This window comes from Erpetoichthys calabaricus, chromosome 2, assembly GCF_900747795.2.
Source record: "Erpetoichthys calabaricus chromosome 2, fErpCal1.3, whole genome shotgun sequence".
NCBI lineage: Eukaryota > Metazoa > Chordata > Cladistia > Polypteriformes > Polypteridae > Erpetoichthys > Erpetoichthys calabaricus.
Genome location: NC_041395.2, coordinates 28,262,272 through 28,276,768, shown reverse-complemented (window position 1 = coordinate 28,276,768; position 14,497 = coordinate 28,262,272). Strand labels below are relative to the sequence as shown.

The following is a 14,497-nucleotide window of genomic DNA, read 5'->3' as shown; positions in this document are numbered from 1 at the left end:
AGTTTCTGTTTTGAAGTTGATTATTTTTCACCTTTTAAAATTCTTCATGCTTTCCTGAAAAGCATGACAGTGAGACACTGCAGGGAAGACCAGGTGGGTTTAGTAGACCAGGAAGGTGGCCTTCTCCCTGGCTTGTTTTAGGAGGTCTCACACCTATTTTGTCTTGCAGGGAAACTCCAAATCCCAACACTTGTATTGTTGATCTGTTCTGCCGCCAGATGTAACTCACCAGCTCTGTCCACCTTAAGATATCAACCCGGGAGAACTTGGAATGGAATTTTTCCATCAGCAGTTCTTGAACGGTGTCTGTATCACATGGCAGATTTTTTATGGAGGCCAGGACATCAGCAATGCCACCAGAGCCGGCAAAGATGAGACATGGTGTTGAGTTTTCCATGACTCTGTAGATCCGCTTTTACGAAATAAAAATACAAAAAAAAATTATTAAATCATTAGAAAATTAAAAAATAAAAGTCAATCATTATCTTGAAAAAGTAAGGTGGTTCCAATAAAATTTTGAAATGCTGCAACACAACCTAATTTAATTGAGAAATCGAGAACATGACAAAAATTATTCTGATGACTAAATTATAATTTTAATATATTTAATCTAAATTTATTTTATTGTGAGGATTTTCCTTTGTGCTTCATTATGAGGAAACATTTAGACACACAATTAACAGGACGAGGCGGTGTACAACAAGTTTTATGGTGGCGTCTCTTCTCTAACCAATGAGGACAACGACTCAAGACTTAAGTCAAATCTCCACATGCAAACTACAAAAGGTGCCCTGGACGTCTACCACTGATGATTTAATGCTGGAGGCCAGCAAAAAGACTGAGCCATGTGGGAGAAACATAGAGAGACAGGAAGAGAAAAGTAAAATTAATGAGAGAAAGACTGAAGGAGGGGACATCATGGCTCACAGGACCCGCTTCATATGAACTGGTGAGTCTAATATGGTCGATGAAGTGACTCTCACCACAGGGCTCTCCTTTCACCCATCTGTGTATTATGCAGAGTGACTAGTGCTTCTCTTTAGCTGGTTTTCCACATTTTTATTAAGCTAAATCAATATCTCTTACAACATTATTTAGTATTTCACATAATCGAAAACTTCAAACAGCCAGCAACATTAATTTGTGCAAACATTCATTACCTCTGGATAAATAAAGAGGACTGATAAAAATGAACAAGAAACCCTGCCACAGGGGATGCACAAACCAGTGTGTTTCTTCGTGCCGGTCCCAAGCCCGAATAAATGGGGAGGGTTACGTCAGGAAGGGCATCCGGTGTAAAATTTTGCCAAATCAATATGCGGACAACAAGATGATCCACTGTGGCGACCCCTAACAAGAGCAGCCAAAATAAAAAGAAGAAGATAAAAATGAACAAGCATGGTGTAAATGAGAGAGAGGTCAGTGGAATGGTGAGGATGCAGGGAGTAGAGTTGGCGAAGGTGGATGAGTTTAAATTCTTGGGATCAACAGTACAGAGTAATGGGGATTGTGGAAGAGAGGTGAAAAGGAGAGTGCAGGCAGGGTGGAATGGGTGGAGAAGAGTGTCAGGAGTAATTTGTGACAGACGGGTATCAACAAGAGTGAAAGGAAAGGTCTACAGGACGGTAGTGAGACCAGCTATGTTATATGGGTTGGAGATGGTGGCACTGACCAGAGAGCAGGAGACAGAGCTGGAAGTAGCAGAGTTAAAGTGCTAAGATTTGCATTGGGTGTGACAAGGGTGGATGGGATTAGAAATGAGGACATTAGAGGGTCAGCTCAAGTTGGACGGTTGGGAGTCAAAGTCAGAAAGGTGAGATTGCGTTGGTTTGGACATGTGCAGAGGAGAGATGCTGGGTATCTTGGGAAAATGATGTTAAGGATGGAGCTGCAGGCAAGAGGAAAAGAGGAAGGCCTCAGCGAAGATTTATGGATGTGGTGAGAAAAGACATGAAGGTGATAGGTGTAACAGAGCAAAATACAGAGGAAAGGAAGAGATGGTAAAAGATGATCCGCTGTGGCAACACCTAACGGGAGCAGCCGAAAGAAGAAGAAGAAGGTGAAACCATTTCCCTTCTCCCTTGAGGGTTACAGGACCAGATTTTTAATGCTTCTACTCCTCCCAGTGGCACCAACGTCTCTGCAGGATTCTCACACCACAGAGTGCCTGACTCTCTGTTACCGTTTTTCTCGATCACTTACACACTATTACCAAACTTTTTAACTAAAAATCCCAAGCCATACCACATCTACCAAAATACAAACTGTGGTAAAGTGAGGTCCGCAGCTGATTGCCGTCTTTTAAATAAATAATCGCCCCACTCGCATCTTTGTTTGGTGGGGCGTGGTAACGTGGCGAGAGCGGTTTCCATGCACAATGCAGGAGTGGATGGCCCTGCACTTAATGCACAGGAGCAGGACCTCCCAGGAGCTGCTGATTGTCGCAGCTGTGCCACGTCCCCGCTTTAAAAATGGGAAGCACGAGTGCAGGAATGGATTAATAAGGTGAAAAAAAGGAAGATTGGAGGAAAACAGACTGGCCAGTGACCGAGAGGAGGAGGATGAGAAGAAGAAGATGAAGAAGAAGAATAAGAAGAAGGTTGAAAGGGAAATGAAAGACAGTGAGGCAGAGATAGAGAGAGCATCTGAGTTTATGGAGTGAGGCAGTAGGTCGGGAGTGAGAATCAGGGCCATGGGAACTGGAGGTGGTGATAGGGGCGCACTTACTGAGCACTTTCTTGGGAGAAGGAGCGCCCTGAGTGATGTCGTCCCCCCACACTGAGGGGCTCATCGGGTTTCCCTGCAGACACTGAAGGAAACTGACCTCAGTTAAGAAAGTGGACTGCACTTGTTGGCGTGCATCTCCTTACACTGCAAGGTCCAAATGGGATAAGTGGAGGAGATGCCAGTTTTTAAAAGGGAGGCATTGGGGTCACTCTTGATCAGGTCCTTGTGCATGGGATGTCGATGGCAGAAGCTGGTCAACCAAACCTTAGCCCCTTCACAATAGCTTCTATAATACAAATGTTTAGAGAGGAAAATCGATGGATCATTTGCATACTGCTCTCTATTGTAATTTTGGAGTACAGTACCTTGTTATGTACAACACCTATGTGTACTGTAGCTCTTTGCTTTGTTGAACTGTATGCAGTCTGAAATGCATCAAATTATAGCCCCATTTCTCATAATTATTTTATGTTCCTATTGTAAAATGTACGGTTTTACAGTTAGTACTTTTCAGGATTTTGTTTTCCAGAACTGAGAGACAACCACCAGGTGGAGGCAGAAGAACCCTGTTTTCTGAAGAACAAGAGAGGGTGATGATCAATATGGTTATAGCCAACAACGCTATTTGCTTATGGGAGATATAACAGAGGGTTATTGAGGATCAAGAAATCTTCCCGAGGGACTGATGCAGTCAGCATTTCCACAATTGACCACATTGTTCTACAAAATAACAGGTTGACGATGAAACAGGCCTCTCATGTTCCTTTTAAAATGAACTCAGATGGAGTTAAAACAGAATGCCTGGAATATGTGCAGGCATGATTTTTTCATAATGTGTGAAGTATTTGAGTGTAGTTACAGTAGTTATTAAAGTACTCTGCAGCACTATATAGTCAGAAACAAACTGTATTTATGGCCTTTTTTATGTACCCTAGCAGTGAGTTTCAGAGTAATCATTTACTGCAGTGTGTGGAATCTTTTGTAGAGAACCTTTGAAAATAGAGGCAAGACACAGTCCTCGTGAGCTCATCTTTGTTGATGATGCAGGCTTCAACCTCACTATATGGAGGAAGGGGAGGAACATAATTGGCCAATAGGCCATTGGCAATGTCCCTGGCCAGTGAGGGGGGAAATTGACAATGTGTGCTGCCATCAGCCACCAAGGGGTCCTCCACTGACATGCCATCCTTGGTCCATACGACACTGTGCTTCCACTGGCTTTCCTGGATAGTCTCCAAGATCACGTACACCAACTTGACCACAGGGAATGAGCACAATCCTCTTTATGTTAAGAGGTTATTGGGGGGGGGGGGGTACAATAATAACAATAAGAGTAACAGGCTTTTAGAAAAATGATCTGAGTTGATCTCCTCATGGTGTGAGGCTATGTTGTAGGGTATGTGTTTTTGAGGTCCTTTGAGGTTATGTCTGGAGGCAAAATTTGGTTTTGATATAAGATTAATGGTTTTGAGTAGAGCGTTTGGTTTTGACCTGAAAGTTTCAAGTTTGGGGAGCTGAGTGTGCAGTTATGAAATTGTGTTTACAATTCTAGAAACTGGAGCTTATTTTCAAAAAATGAGTCTAAGCAATCGAGAAAAACTATTTGATATTAACACAAATATCTGCTACATAATAATATGCCAGCTTTCAAGGCAACTCAGGCCCCTTCTTCAGGCAATTACATTACAATTACAATTACAATTGATTACATTTTGCCTGAAGAAGGGGCCTGAGTTGTCTTGAAAATTGGCATATTGCAATCTTTTTACTTAGACAATAAAAGGTGTAATTTTGCTAGACTTCTCACTATATTCAGAATGGCTAACATGGTACAACACCCTAGTACTGCCACATTTTTATATTTACATACTGTATATTATCCCACTGTATATATACTGTACATATGTATATTGTAATTTATATGTGCATCAGAGGATCTCCTCACAAGCTTGTTAGACGTATGTAATAAACTGCTGGGATGAGAGGAGTCTGTCATTAACATTCCCTTCTTCTCTATCCGCAGAACCAAAAAAAATGTCCAGTGAGGACACTTAGCCTCGCCAGCTGCCTAAAATGAAGTGTATTCTGCGACCAGAGTGACCAACTAAATATTAGAGCCTACATTTGTGACCAGAACTGAACTTATTTGCTTACATTGAGCCTGAAGGCGAGAAATAATAACGCCAGGAGGTATTGTTTTTGATGGGCGGCACGGTGGCGCAGTGGGTAGCGCTGCTGCCTTGCAGTTGGGAGTCCTGGGGACCTGGGTTCGCCTCCCGGGTCCTCCCTGCATGGAGTTTGCATGTTCTCCCTGTGTCTGCATGGGTTTCCTCCCACAGTCCAAAGACATGCAGGTTAGGTGCATTGGCGATTTTAAATTGTCCCTAGTGTGTGTGGTATGTGTGCCCTGTGGTGGCTGGCACCCTGCCTGGGGTTTGTTTCCTGCTTTGTACCCTGTGTTGGCTGGGATTGGCTCCAGCAGACCCCCGTGACCCTGTAGTTAGGATATAGCGGGTTGGATAATGGATGGTATTGTTTTTGTTAGATGTTTTCAGTTAATTTAATGGTATGACCTGGTAGGTGTCCCAACTTTTACTTTTCATGACCTAGCCACAATATACATACTGTATATATATATATATATATATATAGTGACAGATGTCCAGGGACATTGCCCCACTGGGACACCGGGACCGGGAGAGGGACAGTATTTTCCCTGGAATATGAGAGGGCAGCCTTCCTGGGTTGCATGGGGGCCGCAAAGCCAGGTCACTCAACCCTGTGGCAGGACGTGGCCACTGCCAGGGGGCACCTGGACAGCTCCGGAAGTGCTGCTAGATGTTAATCAAGAAGCACCTGGAGCACTTCCAGGTGCTGTATTAAGGAGACCGCTGCACTCCACTCGAGGCTAGAGTCGGGAGGGAGAAGACGGGAGCCTGAGTCAGGAGGAAGAGGTGGTGGCCAAAGAGGGAAAAGAAAGAAAGAAAGAAAGAGTCAAGAGAGAGAAAGAGACTGAGTTGGCTGTTTTAGGCATTGTGGTGCTGTTGAATCATAGCGAGATAAATAAACGTGTCTGTCTGTCTGTGGCTGGGCTGGGTTCTCACAATATGTATATATGTGTATGTATGTGTATATATATATATATATATATATATGTACATATATGTATGTGTGTGTGTGTATATATATATATATATATATATATATATATATATATGTATATGTACAGTATGTGTATATGTATATTTGTATATGTATGTGTATATATATGTACATATATATATGTGTGTGTGTATATATGTATATATATTGTAGCGTGCTGGGACGTACCCACACTGGGAGGACAAGGGGAGCAAGCGTGGCCAGTACATTACCTCCCCCAGGACGCTAGATGGTAACCCCCCTGGGATGCAGAGGTGCCTTGGGAACTCCCTCAGGACTTCATGGGAGTTGGAGTTTGCTACAGCCCTGTTGGGATCCACAGGTGCCACCAGGAGGTGCTGCAGCTGGAGTTGCTGAGCCCTCATGGGCAGTTCTTCCGCCACATCCGAAACTGCTGCCAGAAATGAAGTCATCAAGCACCTGGAGCACTTCCAGGTGCATTATAAAAGGAGCCAGAAGCCACTACTCGGGGAGCCAGAGTCAGGAGGAGGAAGACGAAGCTTGCGGAGGAGGAGTGGAGGAAGAATAAGAGAAATATAAAAGTATTGTGTGGAGTTGTGCTTGTGGGGACTGTGTTGTGTCTGAGGGTACGGGGAAGACATAGCCCACAGACAAAGAAAATAAAAGAATTATTTGTTTTATAAGCGTGCCTCCTGTGTCTGTCTGTGTCGGGTTGGCGCTCATGCAGCACCTTTTTGTCACAATATATTTGTATATATATATATATATATATATATATATATATATATATTTATGTACTGATTTATGGGGCAGATAAAGTTGTGCTTTCAAGACGTGGTTTAACTTCAAAGAATGCACTGTTTCATACAAACGTGTCAGTGAGGCACGGGATCAGCTGCCTTAATTCACAGCTTGCATATGACACGGTAATGAAAGTCTTTTAAAGTGCTTGTCTTGCTAGTACAATTGCCATTCCCTCGACTACCAGGTTTCTATCTTTCTGCTCAGTCTTGAATGCTGCATTCCTATGCCTCTCTAGAGGAGCAGTGCCAAAGAAGATGCTTTTGTATTTTAAGTCTATAGAGAAAACCCAAGCAAAATGACCCCTTTTATTGGCTAACTAAAAAGATTACAATATACAAGCTTTCGAGGCAACTCAGGCCCCAAGATTACATTTTGCCTGAAGAAGGTGCCTGAGTTTCCTCGAAAGCTTGTATATTGTAATCTTTTTAGATAATCAATAAAAGGGGTCATTTTGCTTGGCTTTTCTCCACATTCATAATGGCTAACACGGTACAACACCCAAGTACTATTTTAAGTCTAGAATTCGTGTTGTGTTTTATATGAAGATTCCTTTTCTTTTTCTTTTTATTTGTTGCTGAAAGACTCTAAATCTGTATCTATTATCTCAAGAATAGAGTGTGCTTTTTAAAAGAACCGTTCATTAATTTCATTTGTGAAACTCAGAGCCCACTACACACATACACACACACACACACACACAAACACACAAATATATTTTATATACATCAATTGACTCACTTTCTAAACCAATGTTATCCTGATCAGTGTAGCTGCAGCATATCCCAGCAGGCATAGGGCACAAGGCAGGAACAATTGCCTGGACAGGGTGCCACGCCATAGCAGAGTGAATGCATACACTCAGACACACACACACACACACACACACACACACATGGGTTGATTTAGCATCACCAATCCCCCTAACCTGAATGTCTATAGACTGTGTGGAGCATCCAGCTGTAAACCTCATGCAGGGAGGACCAGGGACGAGAAGTTTCGTCTTGCAGAGTTACCACTGTGCAACCGCGCTGCCCTATTATATACTCATATAATATAAATATTTATTTTGCTGTTGTTTCATATCATACAAACATATTGTAAAAACAAATATCTGGTGATCACAAATGACTGATGGATTTTTTTGTTATAAATTTGCTGTTCAAATGCGAGTAAAACCAAGCACCTCGTCAACTGTATGTAACTATTTTTACCTCCAAAGTGTTTAGATCTCCATGAATGAGTAAGCAAAGTACTGGGATCTCAATGCTTCCAGTGCCTACAACAGGAACAAATGACACAACAAAGTATTTTTATGTTCTTGAAGGATAAGAATAAACAAGCTAACAAATACAAAGAAAGTAAACTCCTAAAAGACGAAGTGCATTTTTAACACATGTTAAAGCTACATTGTATGCCTTATGGAAAGGTTTAAACTTCATACAGTAGTTACTTTAATGTGCTGTTTCTTCTTTAACATTAATGAAACTGCAATTTCGATTAATACACAACAAAATATATTAACCAACCAATTAGTAAGTCCACCTAGATATTTCTGTTGTCAGAAGGCTCATCTTGTAGAAGAAGGAGCTTCAAGACAAGGGACAAACCACAGCCAGTTGAACTTGCTGAAGCCCCTTTCATTGTTCTTGTTTTCCTCCAGTTCTGCCAGCTTTGGCACAGCAATAATTTAGGTGATCCCATAGACTTAAGTTTTGGTCAGGGTATTCCCTTTTACCAAGGGGAGTTTCCATAAACTAAATATTCAGTAAAAAAACAGTTTTTAATTCTGTCTTAAATCAGCCAGAAGTACCTCTAAATTATTGAAGTATACTAGGAGTCAATAAAGTGGCTGCTTCCACAAATCAGGACTATAATCTCAGACTATCAAACTCAGTGTCTAGATGCTGATTAATGGTGTGCAAATTCAGTTTTGTCAAATCAAACTTTACAATTGTACCTTATAGCCACTTAATTAAAGCATCTGGGACATAGTTGTCCAAAGTCATATTCTTTTATCGGATCACCTTCACTCATTACGGCACTGAGCTCGGCCAGCCAGATCACCCAACCCCAAAGAAGGTCTCCAGCTCCTCCTTGTGAAAACCCAAGTCAGCCGAGAGATATGATCCCCTTATAGTGTTCAGGGTCTTCCACAGGTCTTCTCCTATTGACCTTTGCTTGGCGTTGTCCTAGTGGGATTGACTCACAATGGGGGTGACGGAGGTGGGGTCCATCCTAATAACATAACCATTCCAACTCACGGGCTCTTCTTGACCCAGAGTGGTTTTAGTCCATGTTCTCCCACAACATTCTGCACCTTACCCTATTTGACTCAGTCCAATCAACCCTGCACTGGAACAAAATGCTGAAGTGTTGAAGCTGTTGGTGCCAGTACTTCCTTTTTAATTTTTTGATCAGTTTGATTTTCTTAAAGATTTGTTTCTTTTTGTAAAATATTTACCGTTTGGCCTTTTGAGAATTGTTCAACTTGGAAACGTTGACAAAGGTATGCACCCCCTTTGAAAGGCTTCACATTACATTGATATAATTTTGTTTTTTTTTTTACACTGATCAACAGAAAGAAAAATTGTTTAATGTCAAAGTGACAACAGATCTCTGCCAAGTGAGTTAACTTAAATAAATTTAAAACGCAAAATAACAGATTACCTAAGTATCTCCATGACAGCCATGACAGTCTGTCTCCTTCAGCTTTGCACATGTCCACACTTCCATTTTTCTTCCTTTTTCTTTGCAAAGCTGCTCAATGTCTGCTAGGCAGCATGTTGCTTACAAGTGAACAGCTACCAATTTCTATTTGGATTGAGATGTGGAGTCTGACTTGGCCACTCCAGGACATTCATATTGTTGTTCTTAAGCCATTCCAGTTTTACTTTGGCTTTAAGCTTGGTGCTCGTTGTCTTGCTGGAAAGCAAATGGCAAAGGTTTCCTGCAGGCTACATCAGATTTTCCTGTAAGAATTTCCCATATTTTGCTCCATTCATTTTACCCTCACAAGCTTTTCAGGGCCTGTTGCAGAAATGCATCTCCACAGCACAATGCTGCCACCACAATGTTTTACAGATGAGTGTGCTTCTGATTATGCCAAATATATTTACTCTGATGACCATAAAGTTTCATTTTTGTGTCATCAGACCATAATACTTTCCTCCAACTGATTTCAGAGTCTCCCAAGTGCCTTCTGCCAAGATGTCATGTGTATTGTTTTTAAATCTTTACCACTCTCCCTCAAAGCTGTGGCAGTACATGCCCACCAGTACAGCTGTTATCTGCATGGTCTCCCCAATCTTGTCCACTATAGCTTATAACTCCTTTAGACTTCTCAGAGGTCAATCTTCGTTTCGCATCATCACTCAGTTTTTGTGGATGGCCTGCCCTAGGGAGATCTACCACTGTGCCAGACTCTCCATTTCTTAATGACTGATTCAGCTGGATATTCAGTGATTTGGATGTTTTCTTGTCTCCATACACTGGCTTATGGTTTGCAGTCACCTTTTCATGGAGTTGCTTGGAGTGTTCTTTAGTCTTCATTGTGTAGTTTAGTCCACTATACTGACAACCCACAAGCTGGCCCTTTCACATTCAGACACATTTGTACGACATTCAATTGAAACCCCAGACTGGTGACCACCATTGAACTAATTCTGGGACATCTAAAACCAACTGGCTGCATTAGTGATGACCCAGGTGTGTTTTGTATTAAAGGAGGTGAATAGTTATGTTATCAATTATTCTGTGTTTTATGTTTGTAATTAATGTAGACCAGTTTGCAGAGATCTGTTTTCAATTTGAGATTAAAGAGTCTTTGTAATGTTGATCAGTAACAAAAAAGCCAAATTCAGTCCATTGTGATTCAATGTTGTTTTACAAAAAATGTGAAAACTTTCAAGGGTTTGAGTACCTTTTATAGGAACTGTATAAAGAGAAAGTACATATTTGTATACCCAAAACTTGAAAGAAAGAGACATTGTTCAAAACTAAAAATGGTGCTAAGAGAAAAGTAGAATCTGAAACAAGAGCATAAAATAATGACTAAAAAAACAATTGGCACTGTATGTTTCCTGTGGGCACAAGTACAAATAATATCTTTTATAAAACTGTTGCTTGTAATGGAAAAAAACATTGACCTGGACTGTTAGGCTGGTTCTGGTTCCTGAGTGAGATTAGCTTGCTAAGCCACTGTGCTGGTAGCCCAATGGTTTACTCAATACCATGCACATATCATTATTGGGTAACCGCATCTCTCACCTCCATAGCCTGTACGCTGTTCAGAAATGTGCTTTAGTAGTTTAATTCGCAGATCTGTGGTTCCATCGGGATGTTGCTCATCTTCCTCTACCAGTATGAAGTGAGAATGGTTGCTATCCAGTGAGTAAGTGGGGCCATGAGGCAGGTCTTCAGCATGATAATATGCTGGCTCATCATTCTGAAAATAAGAGCACCCAAATTTAAGTAAATCTTTAAAAAGGAGAAAATATCCTGTCAGTGTAACACAGTGGGTATGGTGCTGGACCATAAATGTCTAAGCTACTGGCTCAGTCACCATCACTGCCTCACTGTTTGACCCTAAATAAGTCGCTAAACCAGCCAGTGTTCTAATATGAAAAGAGCTGTAACATTATAAAGTGTTCAGGAACGTGTAAACAGTGAAGGAGGAGGTGAAGTGCCTCAGGAATAGTAAAGGGGAATTAAAATGCAGACTGTGAAGTAGCAGATGCCGTAAACTCGCATTTTTCTGAGGTCTTCACAAGTGAGTAAATGGATAACCTCCCAGCAGTAACAGGGACTACTAAGGAGGTACTGAGTGATTTAGCAATTGGTAAGGGAGAAGATTAAAAAGGCTGAAATCAAACAAATCACCAGGACTAGATAACATTTACCCTTGGGCTCTTATAGAGGTTAGCAAGTATATATATAAACCTTTGATGCATATTTTTAGGAAGTCCATGTGCACTGCGGAAATTCCAAAGAACTTTATATAAGAAGGGTGACGGGAAATTCAAACAATAATCCAGGATCTGCATCACAGGTAAATTAATGGAAAGAATTATTAAGGATAAGATTCAGTAACATATGACAAGAAAAGGAGTTTTACTGAACAGTCAGCATGGGCTCAGAAGAGGGAGGTCATGTTTTACCAACGTTCTGGAATGGTATGAGGAAGCAACAAAAGGAAATGATCAAAGTGGAGCTTGTGATATTATTTTTCTTGACTTTCAGACAGCATTTGATAAGGTGCCACATGAGAAGTTGGGCATCAAACTAAAAGAAGTGGGAGGTCAGGGTATTGTTTGTAGATGGGTGCAGAATTGGCTCAGACACAGGAAGCAAAGGGTGATGATGCGAGGAAACTCATCAGAATTGGCAGATGTTAAGAGTGGTGACCAGCAGGGGTCAGTGCTAGGGCCGCTGATATTTTAATATCCAGCCATCCATTTTCCAACCCGCTGAATCCAAACACAGGCTCACGGGGGTCTGCTGTAGCCAATCCCAGCCAACACAGGGCACAAGACAGGAACCAATCCCGGGCAGGGTGCCAACCCACCGCATATTTTAATATTTATAAATTATTTAAATGATTTAAATATTTATAAATTATTTATAAATGATTTAAACCCAGCCACAGGGGATGTACAAGCCAGTGTGTTTGTTTGTGCCGGCCCCAAGCCCGGATTAATGGGGAGGGTTACGTCAGGAAGGGCATCCAGTGTAAAGTTTTGCCAAATCAATACGCGGACAATAATACAAACTTCCATACTAGATCAGTCGAGCCCCAAGTTAACAACAACCGCCACCAGTGCTGTTAGCCAACAGGGTGCTGCCAGAAATTGGGCTACTGTTGGCCAAAGAAGGAGAAGAAGAGGGGGGAGATGTGTCTGGAGGCAAGAGGAGAGGAGGAAGGTAAAAAGAGTGAAACTGAGGGTAGGAACTTTGGATCTTGGCAGTATGACAAATAATAGCCAAGATGATGGAGAGAAGGAAGATTGATATATTGTGCGTGCAAGAGATTAAATGGAAGTGGAGTAAGGCCAGGTGGATCAGAGGTGGATTCAAATTGTTCTATCATGGTGTGGATGGGAGGAGAAATGTGGTAGGAGTTATTCTAAAGGAACAGTATGTGAAGAGTGTTTTGGAGGTGAAAAGAGTGTCAGACAGAGTAATGATTATAAACCTAGAAATTGGAGGTGTGATGGTGAATGTTGTTAGTGTATATGCACCGCAAGTTGGGTGTGCGATGGATGAGAAAGAAAATTTCTGGAGTGAGTTGGATGAAGTGATGAACAGTTTACCCAAGGGATAGAAAGTGGTGATTGGAGCGGATTTCAATGTGCATGTTGGTGAAGGGAACGGTGGAGACGAGGAGGTGATGGGTAGGTATGCTGTCAAGGAGAGGAATGAAGAAGGTCAGAGGATAGTGGATTTTGCCAAAAGGGTGGATATGGCTGTGGTGAATACGTATTTTAAGAAGAGGGAGGAACATATGGTGATGTACAAGAGTGGAGGAAGATGCACACAGGTAGATTACATCCTATGCAGAAGAGTCTGTCTATCTATCTATCTATCTATCTATCTATCTATCTATCTAGATAGATAGATAGATAGATAGATAGATAGATAGATAGATAGATAGATAGATAGATAGATAGATAGATAGATAGATAGATAGATAGATAGATAGATAGATAGATAGATAGATAGATAGATAGATAGATAGATACTTTATTAATCCCAAGGGGAAATTCACATTCTCCAGCAGCAGCATACTGATACAAAAAAACAATATTAAATTAAAGATTGATATTGAAGTGGTGAAGTGATGGCAGGGGAATGTGTAGTTAAGCAGCATAGGATGGTGGTCTGTAGGATGACGTTGGAGATCAAGAGAGGAAAAGAGTGAGGGCAGAGCCAAAGATCAAATGGTGGAAGTTGAAACAGCAAGACTGCAAGGTTGAGTTTAGGGAGCAGGTGAGGCAGTCACTGGGTGTTAGTGAAGAGTTACTAGACAGTGGGCAACTACAGCAGATGTAGTAAGGGTGACAGCAAGGAGGGTGCTTGGCATGACATCTGGACAGAGGAAGGAGGAAAAGAAAATCTGGTGGTGGAATGAGGAAATACAGGAGAGTATACAGAGGAAGAGGATGGTGAAGAAGAAGTGGGATAGTCAGAGAGATGCAGAAAGTAGACAAGAGTACACGAGATAAGGCACAAGGTGAAGAGAGAGGTGGCGAAGACTAAAGAAAAGGCGTATGATGAGTTGTATGAGAGGCTGGACACTAAGGAGAGAGAAAAGGACCAGTGGGCTAGACAGAGGGACCGAGCTGGGAAAGATGTGCAGCAGGTTTGGATGATAAAGGATAAAGATGGAAACGTACTCACAAGCAAGGAGAGTGTATTGAGCAGATGGAAAGAGTACTTTGAGGGGCTTATGAATGAAGAGAATGAGAGAGAGAAGGTGGGATGATGTGGAGATAGTGAATCAGGAAGTGCAATGGATTAGCAAGGAGGAAGTGAGGACAGCTATGAAAAGGATGAAAAATGGAAAGGCCGTTGGTCTAGATGACATACCTATGGAAGCATGGAGGTTTTAAGAAGAGATGGCAGTGGAGTTTTTAACCAAATTGTTTAATGGAATCTTGAAAAGTGAGAGGATGCCTGAGGAGTGGAGAAGAAGTGTACTGGTGCCGATATTTAAGAATAAGGGGGATGTGCAGGACTGTAGTAACTACAGAGGGATAAATTAATGAGCCACAGCATGAAGTTATGGGAAAGAGTACTGGAAGCTAGGTTAAGAATTCAGGTGATGATTAGTGAGCAGCAGTATGGT

The 14,497-nt window shown here is 41.7% G+C and overlaps 1 protein-coding gene across 1 annotated transcript in view; it reads right to left on the bottom strand.

Moving 5' to 3' along the window:
- The window catches only part of trpm5 (transient receptor potential cation channel, subfamily M, member 5), a 193,679-nt gene that overhangs the window by 93,847 nt on the left and 85,335 nt on the right, over window positions 1–14,497 (bottom strand). The window contains exons 6-8 of the mRNA XM_051923602.1: window positions 10,921–11,098; window positions 7,866–7,930; window positions 230–412 (exon numbers count right to left, since the gene is read on the bottom strand). Of these exons, the coding sequence (XP_051779562.1) occupies window positions 230–412; window positions 7,866–7,930; window positions 10,921–11,098 (426 nt within the window). The remainder of the gene's footprint in view (window positions 1–229; window positions 413–7,865; window positions 7,931–10,920; window positions 11,099–14,497) is intronic.